Raw genomic sequence first — 23,241 nt, forward strand, 5'->3', positions numbered from 1 at the left:
GTTGAGTCATAAAGAGAGTACCCCAAAAAAAAACCAAAGCAGAAGAAAATAAACGAAGATAAAAGATATAAAAAAGTTCATACGAAAGAAAGAAGACGATACTCTAATGAAGAAACCAAAAGGGAAAGAATAAAAGAAAGGAAATATATTGGCCATTCGTTTTAATAGGATAAAGAAATGAAAGAGAAAGAGAAAGAAAAAGAAGAGAGAGAGAGAGAGAGAGAATGTGGGAGAGTAAACGTATCGGTAATTATGCTAATCAGTAGAATACACGTTGCACGAAATGAGATTGCTCGAATTAATTTTTCCGCTTATAAGCTCTGTGAAAGATATCATACAAATACCGCAATCGCGAACGAATTGATTGTATTGTAACACGAATGGTAGTAGTAGACATGCATCGTTGTTTCTACACACACACACACACACATATTCATACGCATATATATACATTCTCTATAAATAAATATGTAAAATGATATATGGTAGACTTTATTCTAATGTATATATAAATAATAGGACAAGTACTATAATACTTGTCTCTTACGTCTCTTACGTCTTTTAATAATTCAAAATCGTTCATTGATTTCTCTATCTGCAAAATCATTTATCTATTTGAAATATAACCGATATAACAAGTCCTGCTTTTTTTCTCTCTTTAATAGGATATAGGATGTTACCGGAACGATCAAATAGATATTATCGAAAATTAAAATTTATCGTTAAGAATTTGCATAGTTTCTAATCTATCGAGTATACATAATAATGAAACGAGATAGAGATAGAAACATAGAAAGAAAGAGAGAGAGAGAGAGAGAGAGAGAGAGAGAGAGAGAAATATGGAAAAAATAACATTTCACGAGAGAGTTAGACAGATCAAGCGCGATAATCATATGGATAAGAGTTTAATTAACGCGTCGTTGCTATCTCGTAAAGGTAACACGCGGCGGAATACGCGCGTGTAAGGCACGTAACTACTCGGAAAAGATAACGCGGCGAGATTCCGCATAGTATGCCGCGTAATATCACGTGCGGGCATTGCTTTTACGTCGTGATCGCGTTTCTGTTCTCGTTTTCTTTTCTTTTTTTTTTCATCTTTTCTTTTCTTTTACGTATTTCTCTCTCTCTCTCTCTCTCTCTCTCTCTCTCTCTCTCTCTCTCTCTCTCTCTCTCTCTTTTACTCGTCCTTACTCGCCATAAAGATATCGCTGGCCAATATATTAGCATATTATCGTGACTTCGCGCCTACCATCGCGTTCACTCGTTCGCTCGGTTTTCAACGTTTATGGCGCCCATCGTGATACCGATCGCTTCTGAAGCCTTTTAATCTCCCACGTAGGACGTACTTCCGTTGATAAATTAGCTCGTTGCTGCCGTCGAAGATCGATTTTTAATTTCAACGTTAAATAATCCATGGAAATTGATGTCTGTGCCGTAAGATTGATTTCTTTAGCAAGAAATTTTATATATATACATATATATATATATATATATATATATATATATATATATAAATTATATATACACATTAACACACACACACATATATATATATATATAAATCGGAACTTTGTTAGGCAATATCTTCCACGATAAAGATAATCATTAAAATAACATTTCTTTTCGTTATAGATATCACTTTGAGTGCATATATAAAAATATTATTAATCTTTAAAACTCTGAAGTGAAATGGAGCGACTCGACATCTTATTTGTATTCGATACTTTTAAATAGACTTATATCTGTAAACTTCTCTTGGATTTGTCTTTCTCATTTTTCTTGTTTCTCAGATCACGAGAGGATACGTGAAATAGTTCGATTCAATTTTAATTAAAAACGATCTATCGAGACATTTCACAAGTGAATATCAATGAATGCGAATGAGACCTTAAAACTATTCCAGTTGAAAGTGATACGGATCGAAAGGCTTACACGAGATTAGTTTCTAAAATCGTCGTTATTAAAAGCGATAAATCTAGGAAAGGCTCGAACAAGCAAGCAAGCAAGCAGGCAGGCAGGCAGGCAGGCAAGCAGGCAAGCAGGCTACCCTGTTAAATCCCCTTTGATCGCGTTCTACGCGCGTTCTCCGCGATTAGACGCAAATCGTATTACTCGATACTCTCGCACCGAAAGGAACTGGGCAAAGCGGCGATTTAATTACTGAGAGCGTAGCTAAGCCGTGAGGCCAGCCAGCGGTTTTAGTCGAAAGGCGGCTCGAGTCTGCGGTCGTTGCCGGAGGACACGATTCTCCGATCTCGATGTACATACATACATAGATACGTATTATAGAACATTGTGGTAGTAATGAGTCACTCTGTATATACATGTAATCACGAGACGCCGACATCTACTACGACGACGACGACAACGACGACGACGACGACGACGACGACGACGACGACGACGACGACGACGAGATCGACAAAGCTGAACGAAAATAGCGAACGATGGCCATATAGAGAGGTACGAGGCGCGTGTGCAATCATCGTACGACGACCGCATCGAAATTAGAAATTCAATTGCTCTTAAGTTGAAAAAAGTAGATAGTTACAAGGTAAGCATGTCCGTCTACGTTCGTGTCAGTCAGCTTCTCTCCTTCTTTTTTTCTTCTTCTTCTCCTTTTTTTCTTTTTTGTCCGTTTTTATTTTTTGCGATTAACCCAGAAACTAAGAATTACCTTCCAATAATAACGGGAATATTGTTAATCGAGTATAAAAAATCTGATTATTTCTTACGTCTTTGATAATAACGGCGTTAAAAATCGTATGCAGATTAAAAGAAGAAAAAAGAGAAAAAGGAAGAAAATGAAAGAGAGAGAGAGAGAGAGAAGTGGAGGGAAGGAAAAAAGAAGTGAAACAAACAGTAATAGCAAATAACGAAGGTATCTTTATCCTTCTCTCGCGCTTATTTCATAAGGTAATTTTCCTATCATCTTTATTAAGAGCTATCTCGTTGGCTCGAGTCGGTAGTCGATTACCGTTTGACGTTGAATCGCTTGGACGTAGTGTCTTCGTCTATTTTCCTTCGTCGTTCCTTCGAACGCATCTCGATTACGGCGTCGCCTTTTAATAGTCTTGTCTTACAATAAAAGATGATTTTTAAGATACGAAGACAAACACGAGGAAGATGATATAAATTCAAATGAAAAAGAAATTCGATTTCGAATAGTCGATGAAATTTCTATGTTACATTTTTAATCTCTAGCGCAGCGCCGTAAATGGCGATGAATGACAAAACTCTTGAAAAATTTTAATTTTGATTCTTGGTAACATTTACGTAAGACGAAAATTAGATCACGGTCGTAAAAATAAGGAAAAGAAAAATATGTGTGTATATATATTATATGGTAAGTTTCCATTCAACGAATATAAAAAAATTGAATCGTTAAGGCTCGTCAACTTTAAATAACGACATACATACATATGTATACATACATACATACATAAAATATGCATATATAAATGTCTACGTATTTTATTATTCTTTCTTGTTCACTGAAATATCATCTCGAACATAGTAATAGAAACGATCGTTCGTTATCGGAAGGAGGGAAAAATAGTCAATGCTAAGTACCGATCAACCTTGATTTCGTGGAAATACGAACTCATTATTAACGTGACTGTTATTGCGCCATTACGTAACGCGCTCTTATCTTCGATGCCCGCGAAGGAAGCGACGACTATCTTAACGGGCTATTGTTGAGTACGAGTAATAGCTTATGAAACGAGAAGGGTAATTCGACGATAGGTGGATCGTTTGTAAGAAACACTCTTGGCTGCTCATCCGTCCGTGTTCCTCTGGTGGAAACTTCCCAAGAATTTTGTTCTTACCTATCGATTTTACGATCGTTTCGTTGAAACGTTTCTTACGATCTTTCGACCTCATTCGCGCGAGACCAAATTTTTTTTCTTTTTCTTTCTTTCTTTCTTTTTTTATAACGATCGTTTTAATTCCTGAAAAAACGCTATTGATAATATTAGCATGGAATTTTTCTTATTTCTTTGTTTTTTATCCATACGACAAATGCACCAACGATTCGTCTTCTTTTCTTTCTTTTTAATCACAAAAAGAAAAAAGAAAAGAAAACAATGTAAAACAAATGTTTAATGGTCGATAATATTTGCTATCGATCTATCGACGAAAACAAATAAAGTAAAAAGAAGAAAAAAAAAAGAAAAATACCTTGAACATTAACAACCTCAAGAATATAGATACATAATTAGTCACACCTGATGAATATACCAGATCAATCGATATTATTACCTATGACTCATTTTGAAGAGAAAAAGAAAAAAGAAAATAAAAAGAAAAAAAAAAACGATAAAAGAAAAATACAAAGTTCTTTTCCTAGTAGTCGCGTTAGTTAATGGATCCTCTCGAACATATCGTGTTTCTGGAGGATGAACGATCGGAGATGACGTACACTGGTATAAAGACGTCCTTCTTCGAAGATTCGATCGATCTTAGGTATTCGAGAAACAGGAGGAAAAAGAGAGGGACAATCTTCGGAGGACTTTGAGGATTCCATTTCTTATACCTTCTTCTTCTTCTTCTCCTCTTTTTTCTTCTTTCTTTCTTTCGTTCCTTTGTTTTAACAACGCGTGTGTGCCCGGTGATTCGGGTTTGGTTCACCTTGAATTTGTCAGCGAAAAGACACGCTCAATGGAGATGTTCGTGGAAGCCGTTCGAAACGCACGCTCAGAGTTTCCGAGTTCGAAATGCAAATCGTGCGAGCTTCCACGAACTCGACGATGCTAATGATATGATAATGTATGGGCTGAGACTTTCGAGTTATTTCACCGAATAAAGATCGATGCTTGCGAACCAACTTGGACGCACATAGATAAGCGTTATTTGTCGGACTGGCTACGTTAAACGACTTTTAATGTTTCATTCAAGGTGGAAAAGTAATTTCCGCGGTGAGCATATCGATTCGACTTTCGATTCCATTATCGATACGATCGACTCTTAATCGACGATTTGTGTTCGACTCACAATCAAGCAAGTTGAATTACTTAAATCTCTCAAGGACTAGGATGCTTCGCTTTCCTCTTCTTTTTCCCTTTATTCCATATTTCTTCTTTTTTTTCTCTTTTTTTTTTTTCTTTGCGAAATCGATCGATCAAGTTTCGAAATTGATTTATTGAAATCCTTTGTTCTTTTTTTTTGTGTTTTTCTTTCTCTTTTTTCTCTCCTTACGCGTTAAACGTATACGGGAAACAATGTCTATCGGTTAACCATTAAGATCGAGCAAAGTGCCAACTTGTTAGGTTCTTCAAAATTCCAAAGACATGTAAGTAATTGCGAAGTCACCACGTTAGTGGCATACATAATGCAAGAGTTATCGATTTGAATAACTAAATATTCAAGAGATTCGCGCGTCCGAGAGCGGCACGATGATGGTAGAAAATACGTAAAACAAAACAAATTGTGGAAGCATCGAATGAGGATAATAACGACGAGGTAATCGTTTCCTTACTGGATAGATTAAAAATGATAATGCGCAATTCTAATTTAGCGATCGAACATTCACGTTTATTTTTCTCCTTGGTTAAGTATGCAGATAGAAATAGAAATATTTCTTCTGTTTCTTTTTCTCTCTTTTTTTTTTTTTTTCTTCAAAGAATTTCATTTGCAAATTGGAAACCGTTTATTGTGCGAATTAAACGAGGAATTATGTAGATTATTTAATTGTTGATATTTATCACAAGAATCATAAAAGAAGAAGTAGAAGAAGAAGAAGAAGAAGGAAGAGAATAAGAAGAAAAAAAGATACGACCAATTAGGTATAATAATTCGAAAGTCGATGTAAAGATAAGTAACATTTAACTACTCGACGAAAGAAAGGAAAAGTTAAAAAGAAAGCGAGGGTTGGAAGGACGAGCTCTTGGTGAAAATCAGAGCGTGAAAAAGAGGATATATGTAAGTACATACGATGTATGTATATCTATATAAATATGTACGCGAAAAAAAAGAGAGAGAGAGAGAAGAAAGAAAAAAAGAAAAACGAGCGGGTATTGTTAGGCATAAGAGAGTATAATATAATCTGACAAAACTCGCACGGTATTGTAGAATACGTTGGTAGACGGGGGAGTGAGGAGGGGAGGAGGAGAGGACGGGTAGAGGAATTGCAGCAAAGAGCAACGAAGCGCATCGCGTCCATCCGATACGCATTCACTTACACAAAGTTGGACTCGTTTGGAGGTTAAAAACGCGGGACGCATCAGGGACACTACGGTAGAAAAGCGGCCACGAGAAATCGTCAGAGTGAACGTTCGTTCCAAGCTGGTGGATCAAGGATTTAAAGAGAGTTTTCGGAACTCCACATACCGACTAGCACTATCGACTAAGAAACTTCCTTTACGGGCTGAAAGGCAATGGTTACGGACAAAGAAATTCAAAAATAAAACTACCTCCTCTTCCTTTAGCTTACCTCCGCCCTACAACCGCATCCATTTCCTTCACAGAAATTAGCAACGATAAAGATCGGTACGATAGAATGAGTAAAATGGTTCCCTCGAAAATCACGAACCGCGAAGATACGCCGTACCTTCCGTAAGAGACCTATAAGTTTCTTCCTACCGAGGTGCTACCTCCGTAGCAGGAAACAATTTTGACAATCAAATGCGTACGAAGCAAGATTAAATAACAAATACGTAAGATAAATATTTCAGGTTGTTGTTGTAACAATTATCCTAACTATCCGATCGATCTACAAACTTTTCTTTTCTTTTTTCTCTTACGAGAAAACCTTTCAAGGATCCGATACTCGCTTTCGACGTTCGACGTACCCTAAAATCCTACCCCTTTCTCCTTCCCGTGACGATCGATCTATCGATCGAAGTCGAAGTGACGCTTGCGAACAAGGCCACGTAAAACTTGAGACGACACAATGGCAAAGAGAGTGACGTCAGTGAAACCGAAGTACAGAGAGCTAGACTGCTGTTGCTGCTGCTGTTGGCGGCACATTTATGCGGACACACGTGACAACTGGGTCGTCTGGAGGTTGAATGGTGGCGTGTGGCGTTTGTAAGTAGGGCCGATAAACTTGAAGCGAAAGAGCTTCTCTCTCTCTCTCTCTCTCTCTCTCTCTCTCTCTCTATCTCACTCGATGTTTTGCCAGACATAAAAAATGCTCTCTATGTCTCTCTCACGCACTTGCGTTCTCTCTCTTTCGTTCGCTCGTTCACTCGCTATCGCTCCAATACGTCGCGAGATGGTGTCGAGTCAAGGGTAAAAGAGTGATGTACGATCTTCAGGCCTCGTTCGAGCTCACCTTGAAGAACGAGAGACGGATATTCGCGAGGACTTACGCGGTTTCATCGTGCTACGTCGCGTGGGAGTGGACGAGCTCGATCGGTGAGCGATCTCTCAAGGTCCTCTCTTCCCTCCTCTCCTCACCACTCCTCTCCTCTCCTCTCAGTCTCTCTTTTTTTTTCTTTAGTCTTCTCAGTTTCTTCTTCTTTTTTTTCTTCTATTTGAGGGACGACAACGCGGCGCTTCGAACGCTGCCATTTCTTTTCTCAACTCTTCTCTCTCTCTCCTCTCTCTCTTTCTGTCTCCAACTCGCTGTCTCTCTTTCTCTACGCGTTCGAAACTCGCGCGCAATGTCGCTTCTACGACGCGCGACCTTTAAACGTCATCCTCGAGGGGACGACTCACCGATGCTCGGAATTCCGATCGCTCCGAACGATTTGTCGAGATACTCCTTCCTCTCCTCTCCTCACTCCTTTTATCCCAAACAACTCGAAATCCTTCTTACTTGTCTCTCGATGATTCTTAATCTTAATATAGCGTTTTTGTTTCATAATCGAATCGAATTATATACGTGATTTCGAATTTTACCTTACGACTTTTATACCTTGATTGTGTTAAAGATCGATCGTGCACTGATCGTGTAAAATGGTTAGATTAAATTCGTGAGATAACGCGGGAGATCGAAACGATTTTAAAATATAGAAAGGTTTCCAAAATATTTCCTTTTCGTATTTTATTGTTCGCAGAGAAATTAAAGGAAAAGGCAAAGAAAATATTTTTCTGTTTAACAAGGAAACTCGTAACTCCATACAGAGGTGATATCAACGAGATAACGATCGAAAAAATGAGTCTCGGTCTCTCGAACCCTCCTCGTTGGTCGTACATGTAGCATGTGGCCACTGGCGGACCTCCCTCGATTAAGTGTCATGGTTTTCATGGTGTGGTTAAGGACGCCGAAAAACAAACCATCTATCTAACAGGATGTCATACAGAGGCGAGAGCCCTGTGGCTCTTTTCCACCGCATGTTACGTTGAAAACCAAAGATGACGCACGGTCACCGAGAGAGAGAGAGAGAGAGAGAGAGAGAGAGAGAGAGAGATTGTTTTTAAGGATAAAGAATGGTGTTACTATAGCATCTTTTTTTCAATCATCTTACGCAACATCGTAACGCCTATGGCATCTATTTATTAGTTGATCTGTTACGACTGAAAATATTTAAAAAATGAATTCTTTTAATCTTATAACAAATGCCATCTCCAACGTGTAACCAAATGAAGTTCGATTCAACAAAAAGAAGAAAAGAAAAAAGAAAAAAAAAAAAAGAAGGAGATAAAGCAGAAAGAAAAGAAAGAACGATCGAACTCACGATATTTCAGGCTGTATCTCCGAGACGTAAAAAAAAAAATGTTCCCAAAGCGCAAAGTAATTTTTATCTTTCGAACTCCGAAGACGTCGTTTCATCAAAGAACGATTTTCAAGATTTCACGAAAAGCAAGAGTTTCAGCAAGGATTTATGATCGCGCCGAGAGATCGTCGTAAGGTAAAAGGATAATCCGTATCTCTCAACGTGATATCTTCGATGGATAGTATAAAGGCGAACATCCTGTTCTCTATGGTGGGAAAGAGAGAAAGAGAGAGAGAAAGAGAAAGATACAGAGAGAGAGAGAGAGAGAGAGAGATAGAGTCCTGGAGCTGGCACAGCGGTCGAACAAGCTCACCCCACGTCGGCCGAGATACGATCGAGTTAAGTACCACGAGATATACGACCGACGATTGGCATGCACGAAGCGTTACCACTTACGTGTACGCCTTGCTTGCTCTCCTCCTATGCTCCTCTTTTTCCTTCTCCTCTTCTTTCCTTTCCCTCTACTCCTACTCATCGTATATCTCTCTTCGATTCCTATACATTCTCTCTCTCTCTCTCTCTGTTTCTTTTTCTTTCTTTCTTTCTCTCTCTCTCTTTCTCTCTCTCTCTCGTTATCTCTCTTTCTCTCGTCAAACGTGTACCTTCATGGGGTCACGCCAACTCGTCACGATAAAGTCTCTACGTCCAGGAAGATCGTCGAGACCGTGAGAGATTTAATGCTCGTTTGGTTTCACCGATCGTGCAATATGCGGCAAAAAAGACCGAAACGTCTTTTGCGAGAGAGACAGACGATTAATAAATATATATATATATATATATATATATATATATGTGTGTGTATGTATATATATAGAGAGAGAGAGAGATACAGTTATTTGCGATTAAATCGAAACTATTAAATCTAACAAGAACATCTACGATAAATCGGTAATTCAAAACATTTATCTTCGATAGTACGAGGTCACCGAGGGAATGCGATATCGAAAGGTATAAAATTATTTAACGATCGATCATCGATCTAACAATAAAACGACATTCATAATACACGTTATACATAACAAAGCGTCACATGCTAATTCTAAAAGACTAATCGTCGATATCTCGATGCTAATTACCAACGACGCAACAGCTGTGAGTAGTAAACGTGGAGAACATATATACAGACACACATACACACACACACACACAAATACAGACACACGTATTTATACATGTATGTAAGCTTATTGAATTCAGGCGTGAATGTAATAATCGTGAAAACGATATTACACGTTTTGCTTTCTACGGTACCCGGGCACCGGTTAAAGCGCGTCGTCGTCAACATACGCGAGCCTCGGCGATATCTTTGATCGACGCGGGTAACCTGCCGTGTCGATCTAATTAAAGTGCAAACACGTTGGAACCCGTGACGCCTCGGTCGCGCCATCTGACTAATTCAAAGCTACCGGTTTTCGCCTTTTCCTTCGGCGAATGCGAAAGAAACGATATACGTATGTATGTATGGATGTATGTATGTCGCCTTTTACTTTTTACGTGCCTTACGCGCGTCGATCGCCACCATGGAAAGAGAGAAAGAGAAAAAGAGGGAGAAAGAGAGAGATACGTCCCTTTCGAAACGTCCATAAACGGTGAACGATCTTACAAACCGGCTATGCTTGAAACTTTACTCTTTTCGAGTATCGATCTTTATCTCTATAAGAATAAAATATGATAACAAACCTGAAGAAATTAATTTCCCAAGCGAATTAAGTATTATTTCATCATTCATTTTACCAAACGAAGCTATTAATTCTCTAAAAAATTTCTTCTCTCTTTTTCTCTATTACTCTCTCTCTCTCTCTCTCTCCCCTTTTTCCTTTTCTATGTCCTTGATATAATATACCGACGATAAAAAAAGATAAATGGAAAGAGAGAAAGAGAGACAGACAAATAGATAGATAGATAGATAGATAGATAGATAGATAGATAGATAGATAGACAGATAGAAGAAACAAGAAGGTACAGTTGAAATTCTTGATCCATCTTAAATTTTAAAAGTTGGTAGCAAACGTTATTAGCCTGGCACGCTTCGTTTGTATTCCAAGAAGTAACGAAGCGTTTGAAGAATTTCTCGTGGAATTACTAAGGCACCTGGTCGAATCGAATTAACGCGAACACCAATGAGAGAGAAGAGTCGATCATCGAGTAGAAAGCATAAAGGGGAAAAAAGAAAAAGGAGAAAAGAGAAAATGATAAAAATGATAAAGACCGATCAACGTAGCCTCTTTTATCGAAGGGTAGCTTTTACACCGACGTTAACACTGACATCCCTTACCCTAGGGTCTCGTAGTCGAACAAACTACGAGAAATACGAGAAAGAGAAAGAGAGAAAGAGAGAGAGAGAGAGAGAGAGAGAAACATCGCTTAATGCGACTAACATAATTAAAGGAGCAACGAGCCATATCCGTATGCTCCCCCACACTTCTCTCTCTCTCGTTTTCACGACTTTCCAAAGCGTCCTCGGGCTATCGCGAAATCTCCAAGGGATAATTGGAAATCCGTATTTCCTCGCATTGAGAAACGTGCTGCTGGAAAAGGGAGAGATAGGTAGATAGATAGATAGATAGATAGATAGATAGAAAGATAGATAGATAGATAGATAGATAGATAGAGAAAGAAAAGTTCGATTAGCTCTCTAGATTGGAAACACAAAGTCGATTTAAAGTAATTCGACAGGATTTTCCTCGACTTCCTCTTTCGTAATTTTTCTTGCTAAAAGTCTTATAGATTACATCGAACCCTTTCGATAATTAATGATAAACAATGCAATTATTACGAGTAAACCGAATCAAATGAAACGGGGAGAGAGAACAAAAATATTCTTCTTCCCTTTTCGTTTTCTTTTCTTCTTTATTTCTCCGCTTTACCATTGAAATGGCAATTAATGTATCGACGAAGAGATTACGTAGCCTGAAATTTAATTTTCTATCGTCTTTCTCGCTCTAATGAATTCCACGTAAAGAGTTATTGATGTGTGACTGTATCTATCTATCTATCTATCTATCTATTTAGAGAGAGAGAGAGAGAAACAAATAGAGACAAGGACATATCCGTGGACTTTCCCGTTTCTTATTATTCAACTTGCTACAGGGTGCACGCAGCGTTACTAAAAAGTTTGACATTCCGATTGGTGACGCACGAACGATCCTCTTCGGAACGTTCTCGTCGTGTCGCCCACAATGCTCGCGTGTTCCTTGCTTCGTGGTAAGAAAGATGGAGGAAAGGAGGGAAGAGGAGAGGGAGGAAGTGAAGGGTGAGGGGTAAAGAGCGAGGGGTGACGGGTGGCTTCCTCCTTCTCTCTTTTACGCGTTGCTAAATATTTCAAACATCTTTCGCGTCGACCTCGAACCGTCGGCTCGTTTGGAACTCGGTACAAGGAGAAGTAGAAGAAGGAGAAGAAGAAGAGAAGGAGGAAGAAGAAGGAAGGAGAGAGAAAAAGTACGAGGTAGAATGAAGGAGAGAGATTTCTGGGTGGTGTAGAGTAGAGGGAGGCAGACAACCAATCTAAAAATACACGTACGAGCTTCGTACACGTCTTTGCCGCCTCTAACCATTGGTGCAAAATCGCTCGGCTAGGACAGAGAGACGTCTAATAATAAATACGAATATCTCCGTTTGTGCCAAGATAGAAGGGGGAGGTGGAACGGGGGAAGAGAAGAGAAGAGAAGCAGTTGAGAATTGCTTTTTTTCTTTTTCTTCTTTTTTCTTCTTTTTTCTTTCTTGCTTCGCGAGATAATCGAACCAATATGTCCGATCTAGATCTATATTTATTCGTCGAGGAATAATAAATAAAAGCTCGTAGACTTCATCTACGATTTGATTTATTATTCTATATAATATAAATCCGTATTCGTTCGTTTCTTTTCTTTTTTCTCTCTTTTTACTTTTTTCCTTTCTTTTTTTTTTCTCTCTCTATCTCTCAATAGTTATCTCCTTTTTCTTTTTCTTCTTATCTATTCGTCAACTGATTGATCATTTCCTGGCTTATATCGCCGAGTTTGAAGAGTTAAGAAAAAGAGAAAGAAAGGGAAAATGGAGAAGATAAAAAGAGGAAGAAAAAGGATCGTAACGAACGTAATATTCTTTCGATCGTCGTAACTGTTCGGATGAAAGGATGAGAAAAAGAAAAATAAATAAATGAAATGACTATTAAATATTTGAACGATATCTAACGCGATCGAAAACGATGAGGAATTAAGCAATTACTATTTATCTGTTACGAATAATACAAAATATTCGAATTCGTATCTCGATTTTTACGTAAATGTTACTTTATATCCCTGTATGTACTTCTCGTTTCTCGTTTGAACGTCGACGAACGTCGAGAAAAAGAAATTATACGTTCGTCACGTTTGACCGTATACTACTATTCTTCTTCTTTATTGTTGCCACTACGTGCACGAAAAAAGTCTACACTTCGATTCGCAATTCCGATTCGATTCCCTCAGCCAGAAAGGAGTGCGTCGAACAAAAAACTTGGCGAGAGTGATTCCGAGCACGCGTCCGGCTATCTCCGCTCGATTAATTTCACAAGCCTAGTCTTGTACAGGCAGGAGAGGCGGATGAGATGAAGTGGGAGAGAAAGAGGGGTGGATGGATAGAAAGAGAGAGAGAGAGAGAGAGAAAGAGAGAGAGAGAGAGAGAGAGAGAGAGAGAGAGATCGATCGATCGTTCATTCGTTCGCTCGCTCGCGCGCGCACGTATTCGAGAGATCGATTTTATTTCGCGATTTTTAGTCTCTCTTGATACAAAGAGACGTCGAAATCGATGTGGTAGTGTTACTGTTGATGTTGATGTTGATGTTGATGTTGATGTTGATGTTGATGTTGATGTTACTGCTTTTGCTTTTGCTTTTGCCGTTGCTGCTATTGCTGCTGCTGTTGCTGCTGTTCGTTCGTTCTCTCTCATTCTTTTAATTCTCTCATTCTCTTCTCCTCTCGAACTTCTCCCATTCCAAGAGCAGGTGCAACGTTTCTCTTCTGCAACCGCTCAGAAATACTTCGAAACGGAACGACCGATGCTAATGGCCAACGTAAAAAGAACCTGATCGGAAATCGTCCCGATTTCTTGTCGAGTATCGATCGAAAACTAACGAACGAATCCGTGCGAATCGTGGAGAATGAATCTTCTTTCGTGTATATTTTACGATTATAATTCTTAATCGAATATCGATGATCGTAAGTAAAATATAGAAACAAAATGACGAAGAAAAAAAAAAAAGAGAGAAACATTAATATTATCCAATGAATTAATTCGAGAATCAGGAATTTCTTTTCTCTTGAAATAATTAAATCTTTTTATCGTACGAAGTATAAGAACGAAATCTACAGCAGTTTTTCTTGCTCTTATTTTTCTTCAAAATTTAAATATGAAGTAATATATAGTATACAGATATATATATATATATATATATATATATATATATATATATTATATTAGAGAATCAAGAACTTGTTTATCAAAATAATTAAATTTCTTATCGCGCACAGTATACACCGATTAAAATACTTCTCTTACTCTTGATATATTCTTCTTCAAAATTAAAATATTAAATAATCTATACACACATATATATATACATATATGTATATATGTATGTATGTATGTATAGATTAGAAAATCAAGGATTTCTTTATCGAAATAATTTAATGAAATTTCTTATCGCGGATGATATAAGAAACAAAATCTCATCTCTTCTCTTTCCCTTCCAATTTTTATTCTTATTCCTTTCAATTTATCTTACAAATTGAAAACTTTCGAAAATCGACGAAATACCTTCGAACAACGTAAAGTTACGCATTCGAGCGTATCATTATTCTCGAGTAGAACGCGACGTTCAGCTTCAAGGAAACGATATTTTTCCAATCGTTAGACACGCGAGTGGAAGCTTATATCGGAAAAGGGCTGACGACAATGTAATGCATTACGTCGTTTCACCGTACATCATCTTCTATTATGCTGATACTAGGTTGTGTGCGCGCCGCTGAGTGCTTCGATTTCGATAGAGGGAGGAGAAACCTACATAAATAATGCCTGGTAATACTCTGCTCCTCTATCGAGCTTTAAAATATTATGAGCCATTCTGTCTCTTTCTATCTCTTTATTTCTATCTTCCTATAACGTAAGTATAGTACACGTTTATTATTTGCAAATAATCCGTGTATATTAAAACATATCTAGAATATAACAATAGTAATAATAATAATAATAATAAAAATAATAAAAGTAATAATGACAGTGATAATGATAATGATAATAAAAATAGTAATAATAATAATTATAATTATAAGAGAACAATGAAAAGAAGAAGAAGAAGAAGAAGAAGATCTTACTTGGCTTCATCTACTAACGAATGAAACATATAAGTACTTATATGCATACGTCGTTCAAATAATATATTACTAGCGAATATTTCTTTCTTTTTTTCTTCTTCATTATCTTTCTTGTTACGTATAAAAAATAAATAAATCATTGCCCGATAACGTTATTGCGTGCTTTCTATCTTAGGATTAACGACGTGTTTTCATCTCACAAAAGATAATCCCGAGTAAAAGCGTTTCACCGTGGTATCTTGATAATAAATACAAGATTCCTTGAGAGCTTTTAAATAATACTACACGTTGAAGTAGACCAATCGTCTATTATTCCAAAAAGAAAGAAAAGTAGGAAAGTAGAGAAAGGGAGGAAGGTACTTCAACTCATTCTCTCGTTCTGGCTTACGTTAGACCATTTTAGAATTGAGCTAAGAGACTCGGCGTTTATCGTCCGAAGGAAAGTAAAAGAACGCAGAAATGACAATTCTCTCTTATTCTTTTCGCTCGTGCTGCGCGACAAATGCGGAAAAAAGCAGCGGCAAGTTTCGCGCGGGAGAACTGAGTAAGTATTACCTTCGGTAAGAAGAAGCTACTCAAGTGATGAAACGTTGTGTTACGTATGTACTTATGCACACACATAAATATATATATATATATATATATACATATATATATATAAAACATACACCAATGAAAGTTGCTGTATGTTCACTATGAAAGAAAATAGGGATGTGAAAAAGCTCGCTGAGACACATTAGTCTCGGCGGGGATCAACGAGTGAAAATAAATGGCCCATTACTTCGTCGAGAGGCTACCTTCGGCCGTACTGTATAGTACATGGGCCTATACGATACGCGACCCTTCTCTTCTCTTCTCTTCTCTTCTCTTCTCTTCTCATCTCTTCTCTTCTTTTCTCTTTTGCTACTTCGCCCACCGTTATATACCTTTAGAATCTAACGGAGCGACGATATACGAGCGACACACGCTCGGATAATAGAAGGTAAATACTAGCGTAAAACGATAGAACCTGTTACCCTCAACGACCCTATCTTTCCCTTACTCTTATTTTCTTTAGAACGTCCCTTTCTACGTGAATAAGAAAGGAGACCCTTTTTGACTTGCCCCCTTTCTTTTTTTTTTCTTTTCTCTCTTTCTCTCTCGATCTATCTTTCTCTTTACGATAAAAGCGTCGATTAGGCGATCGTATGAATTGAAATTGCAGGATTTCGATAAAATCGTATGAGTATTTCATTGCAAGCTTCTATCGAAGTTATAACTTTCCAATTGGATAAACAGACATATATATATATATATACATATCGAAGGAAAATAGCCAAGAGACAAAGTAAACAAGTCGTCATAAGAAATATATTATTACAGAATGATAAAGGAAAAAGAAAAAAGAAAGAAGTAATATTCGACAGAAATTGAAGAAAAATAAAATTTACTATCGATACGTTCCGATCAAACAAAACGGCATTTAATTCTTATCGAGCTGCCGATAACCGTAAATCGAATATCCGTCGGCTCTTGAGTCCATCAAGATTTTACGACAGAGCTCGACGTTGATCTCGCAAAAAAAAAAAAAATAAGAAAGAAAGAAAGGAAGGAAGAAAGGTAAAAAGAAAAAAAAATGAAAGAAAGAAGAGAAAAGAAAAAAGAAAGAAGAAAAAAAAAAGCCTAGCCGTCCCGACGTCCTCGAACGTAAGAATGCTCTCGATCTTGGCGCTCGAGGACACGAATTGTAGGGGGGGATGTGACGGAGGGAGTGAAGAAGGGAGGAAGGGCAAAGAAAGAAGGGTGAAGCAGGGAAAGAAGAAGGAAAGGATCCGAGGGTGATTGCACCCTGGCAAGGAGTCTGCGACGTCGTTCTAAAGAGAGAAAGAGGGGATGAGGATAAAACGAGGCTGGGAGAGAAATATATATATATATATATATATATAGTGAGAGAGAAGGGAGGGGGAGAGAGTGGCACGGTGATTTCACGTCCAGAAAAGACAAGCACGATCGTCCTTCGGCTGGAAGCTAGCCAAATGCACTTAGCTTTCTATCAGTACCTCCTGTAAGTTCGCCTTTACATCGACAACACTAGAGAGCATAGTCGCACCACTACCGTAAGCAGCTCGCTTGGCTTACTACGAGGGTGTAGGAAAAAGAGGGTGAGTGAAAGAAAGAGAGAGAGAGAGAGAGAGTAAGAGAGAAAGAGAGAGGATATGGCGAAGGAGAAAGAAGGGAGAGAAAAAGCTAGATAACCCTCGTATTTACCGTCCGAGATACGCTTGAGATACCCCATCCATTCCCTCTCTCTCTCTCTCTCTCTCTCTCTCTCTCTCTCACTCATTCTCTCTCTCTTTCTCTCTCTCTCTCTCTCTTTCTCTCTCATTATGCCCTTCAACACAGAGTCCCTCTACTACTTTCGACCTTCCCTCTCTCGCGTAGCACACGCCATCGTACCACGTGATTCTTATTGCGCGTAAACACAAAAACAGAGGGAAAGCGAGGAGAGAACTCGAGCTCATAAAAGCTTAAAGCTTTCGCGGTCGCCGACTTTTCTCCTGAATCTAAACCTACTCCTCCTACTCCCCTTTTTTCTTTTTCTTATTCTTCTTCTATTTCTACTTCTACCTCCACTCACTTGTTTTGCCTATTTCGTTCGATATTTTTTTTCTTAGAAGTCTCCCCTACCTTCTTCTTCTTCTTCTTCTTCTTTCTTTTTTCTTTCTAACTCCTACTTTTTGTTTTCTATTTCTTTTTTTTTTTTTTACCTAGTCACTAAGAACAAAAGATCGAAGAAAAATTACACGCCAATATGTACTGCAATATTCGTTCCATGAGAAAGTTTTAATATATTTCCACAGATTACTACTCGAACGCCATTATCGATATATTAAAATTGTGTAAGGTGATATTACACCTATGTATAATTTATAGATAAAGCGTTAACGTAAATTTAATGATTGAATAATTGAACGAAACAACGATAAATGAAGTACGATAATAAATATATAAGTATGGTAATAAATTGTATATGAAATTTTAACAAATAAAATGTACTTTCGTTTGATTTACGAATATAAATCCATAAACGATTGAACGTTGAAAGGAGCATTGAAATAATCAAAAAAGAATTATCGACGTAGATAAATACTATATCGACTTTTTCAACCCCCATTCGACCATTAGAAATCTGTGATCGTCTGACGTATATGGAAGAACAAGATGAAAGAAAAAAGGGTTGAGCGGGAAGTAGAAATGGAAATGTGGTGGTAGTAGAAGTGGAAAGAGGGTAGATTGAGGGGTTGACAAAAAAGATAGCAATAAACAAAAGCAATTATAACCTGGCAGCGCTCCTGTCTGTCGTAGCTCGACGCTTTATCTTAATTTTCGCGAAGGTCCAATTTAAAGCAAACTACGCCCTTCTTTTTTTGTTACAGACGATTTATTTAACTACTTCTCTCGCGCTCTCACGGAAAGAAGATAGCAGAGCAAGAAAAAGAGAGAGATAAAAAGAGAGAGAGAGAGAGAGGGGGGGTGGGAGAAAGAAGAAAAAAAGAGAGATAGAAGCCGGAGGACTTTGTTATGGATATTTTACTCCGGTCCGGGTCTCGAGTCGAGCGTAAAAACCTCTTTGGATAAAAAAAGAAAAGAGGAAAAAAGAAGAAAAAAAAGAAAAGGAAAGGAAAAGAAAAAAAATGGCAAATGGAAGGCGACACTTATAATCTTCCTACCTTAGGCTTCGTATAGACAGAATCTCTCTCTCTCTCTTTTTCTTTCTCTCTCTTTCTCCTCCTCCTCCTCCTCCTCTTCTTTCTCCTCCTTTTCTTCTTCATCCTCATCGACCAACTCATTCTCGTCTTCCACCTTTCCTGCCATTCGACATCGACCTTCCTTCTCGCCTTTCCGTTCTCTCGCATCCCGGTTTAGACCAACCGACCCTACCTACTGGTCAAAACAAAAGGCCGGAAAAAGAAAACCGGCAAAAGCGCGGACGAACGATTTACTTTTAATCGCCTAAGAGAAACAGAGAGAGAGAGAGAAAGAAAGAGAAAGGGAGAGACGTACTACGTACGTATATGAGAGTATAAAGAACGGGAAGTTCCTCAGTCGAATATCCTTTCCTTTCTCTCTCTCACTCTTACTCAATCTCTCTCTCTCTTTCTCTCTCTTTCTAATTATTTTTTCTTTCTTTCTTTCCTCCGAGTTTCTTCTACCCTTCGCGACCCGAATAACTGTGCACGGTCCACTAATCTTATCTCGGTAATTTTATCCAATTTTATCCTTCGCATTTCTTTTCGTCCGACTTCGTTTGAATACACGATGTTTCTTCGACGAGAGTAAAGCGAACAAAACAGGTATATTTACATATACACACAGATAGATAAATACGTACAACTTACATACGTATATATGTTTGTATTTATAGGATAATGTATTTGGCCGTGCGTAATGTCACATTAACTAGCGGTTACACATGAGAATCTTGATCTCGCGTGTGAATGCGATATAAAACGAAATCGCTAACATCGTTTCTACAAGGTATAAACTATTTATCTCGCACGAGTCCCCGACGAAAGCGTCGGTGATGATATTTTACAGTTTTAAATCGCGATACGTTCAACCGAGAATAATATATTATCTTTCCTTTTCATTATGATTCGTCAAGATCGTTAATTACTTGAAATCTTTCTCGTTAAATCGTTATTTCATTCTTCTCCTTCTGTCTGTTTCTTCTTGACACATTGAAAATGAGAAAAATGCGAAGAAGAAGAAAAGTTAAGGATCTAGAGTATGCTAACACGTTTTTAAAAACAAGAAAAAAATAAAAAAGAAAGAAAAAAGAAGGTAAAAAGAAAAAAAGAAATAAAAAGGAGATAGACAGAAAAAATAAAAAAAAAATAAAACGGAACGAGATACCAGATATATCGTTTCGGTAAAGTGTATTTTAACCGTACGCTATATATATATATATATATATATATATATATATATGCGTAACGATTCATTCATTATTAATATCGAAACTTGGCACACGTGCAAAAGTACGTACGTGATCGCTACTAGAATAGCAAACAGAGAAAGGAATGAGATAGAAAGAGACATCCCTCTTCTTCCATCGGTCACAGTCATCTAAAGATATATATCAACCTCTCTTTCTTTATCGCTGATAAATAGTACAGCAAACGTAAGTAAGTAAGTACCTGCAACATAAAGAAAAACAAAAAACGATCAGACGACTGTTCCTGTTCAAGGTCGTCAAGTGCGCGCTTCTCAATTGCGGTCGAATTCTTTTCACCCATCGACAATATTTATGTATATGCTATGTACATATTTATGCAACGTATTTTATATGTACATATGTACTTCCAAATAAGATGATCCATCATTGCTGTTCGATTTCTATTTCTTAATGATAACTTACAATCCAACGGGAAATGACGCAAGAATAAGTAACAAGTTTTATAATCGAATTGCCATTGTCATCTTATTTAGGTATCATTAAGTCCGTGTAATTAACAACCGATGATGAAACGCACACACGTCGACTCGTAATGATTTTACGAGGTCGTGATTAACGTTCAGCTTTCCATATAGGATATTTCATTTTAATAGGAATGTATAACGAGATATATATGCACGATATATATATATATATATATATATATATATATATATGTATGTAACTGGAGAAAATTCTAATTTGAGGTTTAGACTATTATTACTATTATTATCATTATTATCACTAATTCATTGGCATTATTATTAATATTATAATCTCAAGACGCGAAGGTAGTTATCATAGTTACGATCAACGACAGCTTGTCTCGTCGTAAGAAGAAAAAAGAAAAAAAATAAAGAAAAAGAGAGAAAGAGAAAGAAAAAGTTAGCATCGGCAATGTCAACGAGAGAAATTTTTGATGAAAGAAATTCCAATATATTTCTAAATATATACATTCTATCCATATCTCTCCCTCTCTCTCTCTCTCTCTCCCTTTCTATATTTTAAATGTAAGCAAAGTAAAGAGATCGAGATCAAGCGTATTCGTGAACGTTATCGTCTTCTCTACGAAAACTGTTTTGCCTGTGTGGAATGAAGAAAGAAAAAAGAACGATCGAAGGGAGGGTGAGAGTGGGAGAGGGGGTTGGAAAAAAGGGGAAGAGAAACGCGGAACTTTCGTTGCACCTGCCACATTTCAACCCCTTTTTTGCTTTCCTTCCATTCCCGTTCTACGGTGCCCCTTTCCTTCTCTCTCTCTCTCTCTCTCTCTCTCTCTCCTCTTTCTCTTTCTCTCTCGGTCTCGACACACCCCCGACCCTCGGCAAAGTGGAAAATCTCTTTTGTAAGCCGGTGCATGTTTCCGCTTCTCTTGCTCGCTTATTTTAATATTTGAGCAGGCAAGCAGCTTCCATGGAAAAAGCGTTGAAAGCACCGCTAAAAGGGACTTTGAGCGTGTCTTCAACGATGCCCGAGCATACTCCTCCTCCTCCCCGTTCTTCACCACCTCCTCTTGCTTCTCCTCCTCCTTCTATACCCCTCACACCCCTTTATCCTCTCTCTCTCTCTCTCTCTCTCTCTCTCTCTCTCTCTTCTGCTACCGTACAAGCGCGCGCGCGCGTAAATGCGCGCACGTGGCGTACGAGGTTGTCGCGCGTAATCCAGAATTTATGGAAACGAGGTCGTAGCTCGCGTCGGCCAAAGTCGAAGCTCTTTCCACCCCGCTTTCTCTTTCTCTCTCTTTCTCTCTCTCTTTTTTTTCTTTTCTCTTTTCCTCTCCTCTTTACTCCACTCCTCTTTATTCCACTATATACCACGGATCGCAACTTCTTTCCCAACTTATGTTAGTACCGGTATTCGAGCCGCTGGAAAAAGTTACGAATCGGCTTTAAGTGATGGTCGACCTTTCTCGCTTTTATATTTCTCTCTTTCGAATTTTTTCTTTTTTTCTTTTATTATTATTATTATTATTATTATTATTATTATTATCATCATTATTATTATTATCATTATCATTATTATTATTATTATTACTAAAAATTAAAAAGTAGCAAGTCTCGTACCCTCATAGACGAATGAAAAAATAAATGAGAGAATATGGAAACGTGTACGTTATAATTTGGATACTTTTCAACGCCTTTCTTTTTCTTCCATTTAATAAAATTTACCCCGTAAACGTAACGCTTTGCGATTTTTCTTCTCTTTCTTGTCTTTTTTCTCAACTCATTAATTTACGAATAGAGATCGAATTAATTTGTATGGATGAAAATTAGAATATTTGCGAAAACGTGTTAAGAATCGAAAATCGACTTTTAAGATACAATCGAGTGTCTTTTAAGATATAAGTCGGTTGTCGTGAAAATTTCTTTGTTGTTTGTAACAGTCGAATATTAATTACAAGATTATAATTGTTAAACGACGAAAATATACCAGATTCAGTCTGGCTTATCCTCTTCCCATCAATCCCTTCCTCCTTTTAGCCTTTTAGAATCATATAACCTCTTCTCTTCATCTTTGCTTTTAACTCCCTTCTTCCTTCCTTCCTTCCTTCCTTCCTTCCTTCCTGACTGGTAAAACAACTGAATATTCAAAGTTCGTCGTGGTAAAAGAGAACGATAAAGGTGAATTCGAGCATCGTTGTTTCTTCGAAATGAAACGAAGGGAAAGGAAATGGAGGATGGGTGAGGATGGTAAGGACTGGGGGTGGATAAGGGTTCAGAAGTTTCAACGATTTAATAATAGCCAAAGAACTTTCCTGGTTCCCTCCTCGATAAACCTTTCTACGCTCGGTTTAATCGCCAATCGATTTTAATTTGTCTCTTGAACGTACTTACTTACTTACTTACTTCCTTACTTACTTACTTATTTCCTACCTGTGAATTCATACTTTTAATTCTTGAAAAATAATTTTTAGTATAACTTTCGATTGTTTAAAAAAAAAAAGAAAGAAAGAAAAAGATAGACATCACTACTTTCAATACTTAAGCACAACTTTTATATATAATGATGCAAGAAAGGGAATTCAAAAAAAAAAAAGAAAGAAATATAGAAAAAACAAGAGGGGAAGGAAAAAAATCAATGATCGTCGATATTTTAACGCAACGATTTCTTTTTTCTATTCGAATATACCTGCGGCAGGTGATTTATTTCGGCAACTTCCGGCAGGCGATTAGCCGGTCGATTTCGTCTAATAACCACAAAAGATCTTTCGGTTGTAACCTTTCTCTTTTTCTTTCTCTTCTTCTATTCTCTCTCTCTCTCTCTCTCTCTC

At 37.6% G+C, this 23,241-nt stretch overlaps 1 protein-coding gene across 8 annotated transcripts in view; it reads right to left on the reverse strand.

Annotated features, from left to right (window-relative positions):
- LOC127073136 (nuclear receptor coactivator 6-like) overlaps positions 1-23,241 on the reverse strand; it is a 232,039-nt gene that overhangs the window by 107,588 nt on the left and 101,210 nt on the right. The window contains exon 2 of one of the 8 annotated variants that reach the window (XM_050988054.1): positions 20,025-20,104. The exons of 6 other annotated variants lie outside the window; for them this stretch is intronic. In XM_050988054.1, coding sequence (XP_050844011.1) covers positions 20,025-20,104 — 80 coding nt within the window. Of the gene's footprint in view, positions 1-20,024; positions 20,176-23,241 lie in introns of all 8 variants that reach the window. One more of the 8 variants, XM_050988055.1, reaches the window with a different exon arrangement.

The sequence above is a fragment of the Vespula vulgaris genome, chromosome 2 (assembly GCF_905475345.1).
Source record: "Vespula vulgaris chromosome 2, iyVesVulg1.1, whole genome shotgun sequence".
Taxonomy (NCBI): Eukaryota; Metazoa; Arthropoda; class Insecta; order Hymenoptera; family Vespidae; genus Vespula; species Vespula vulgaris.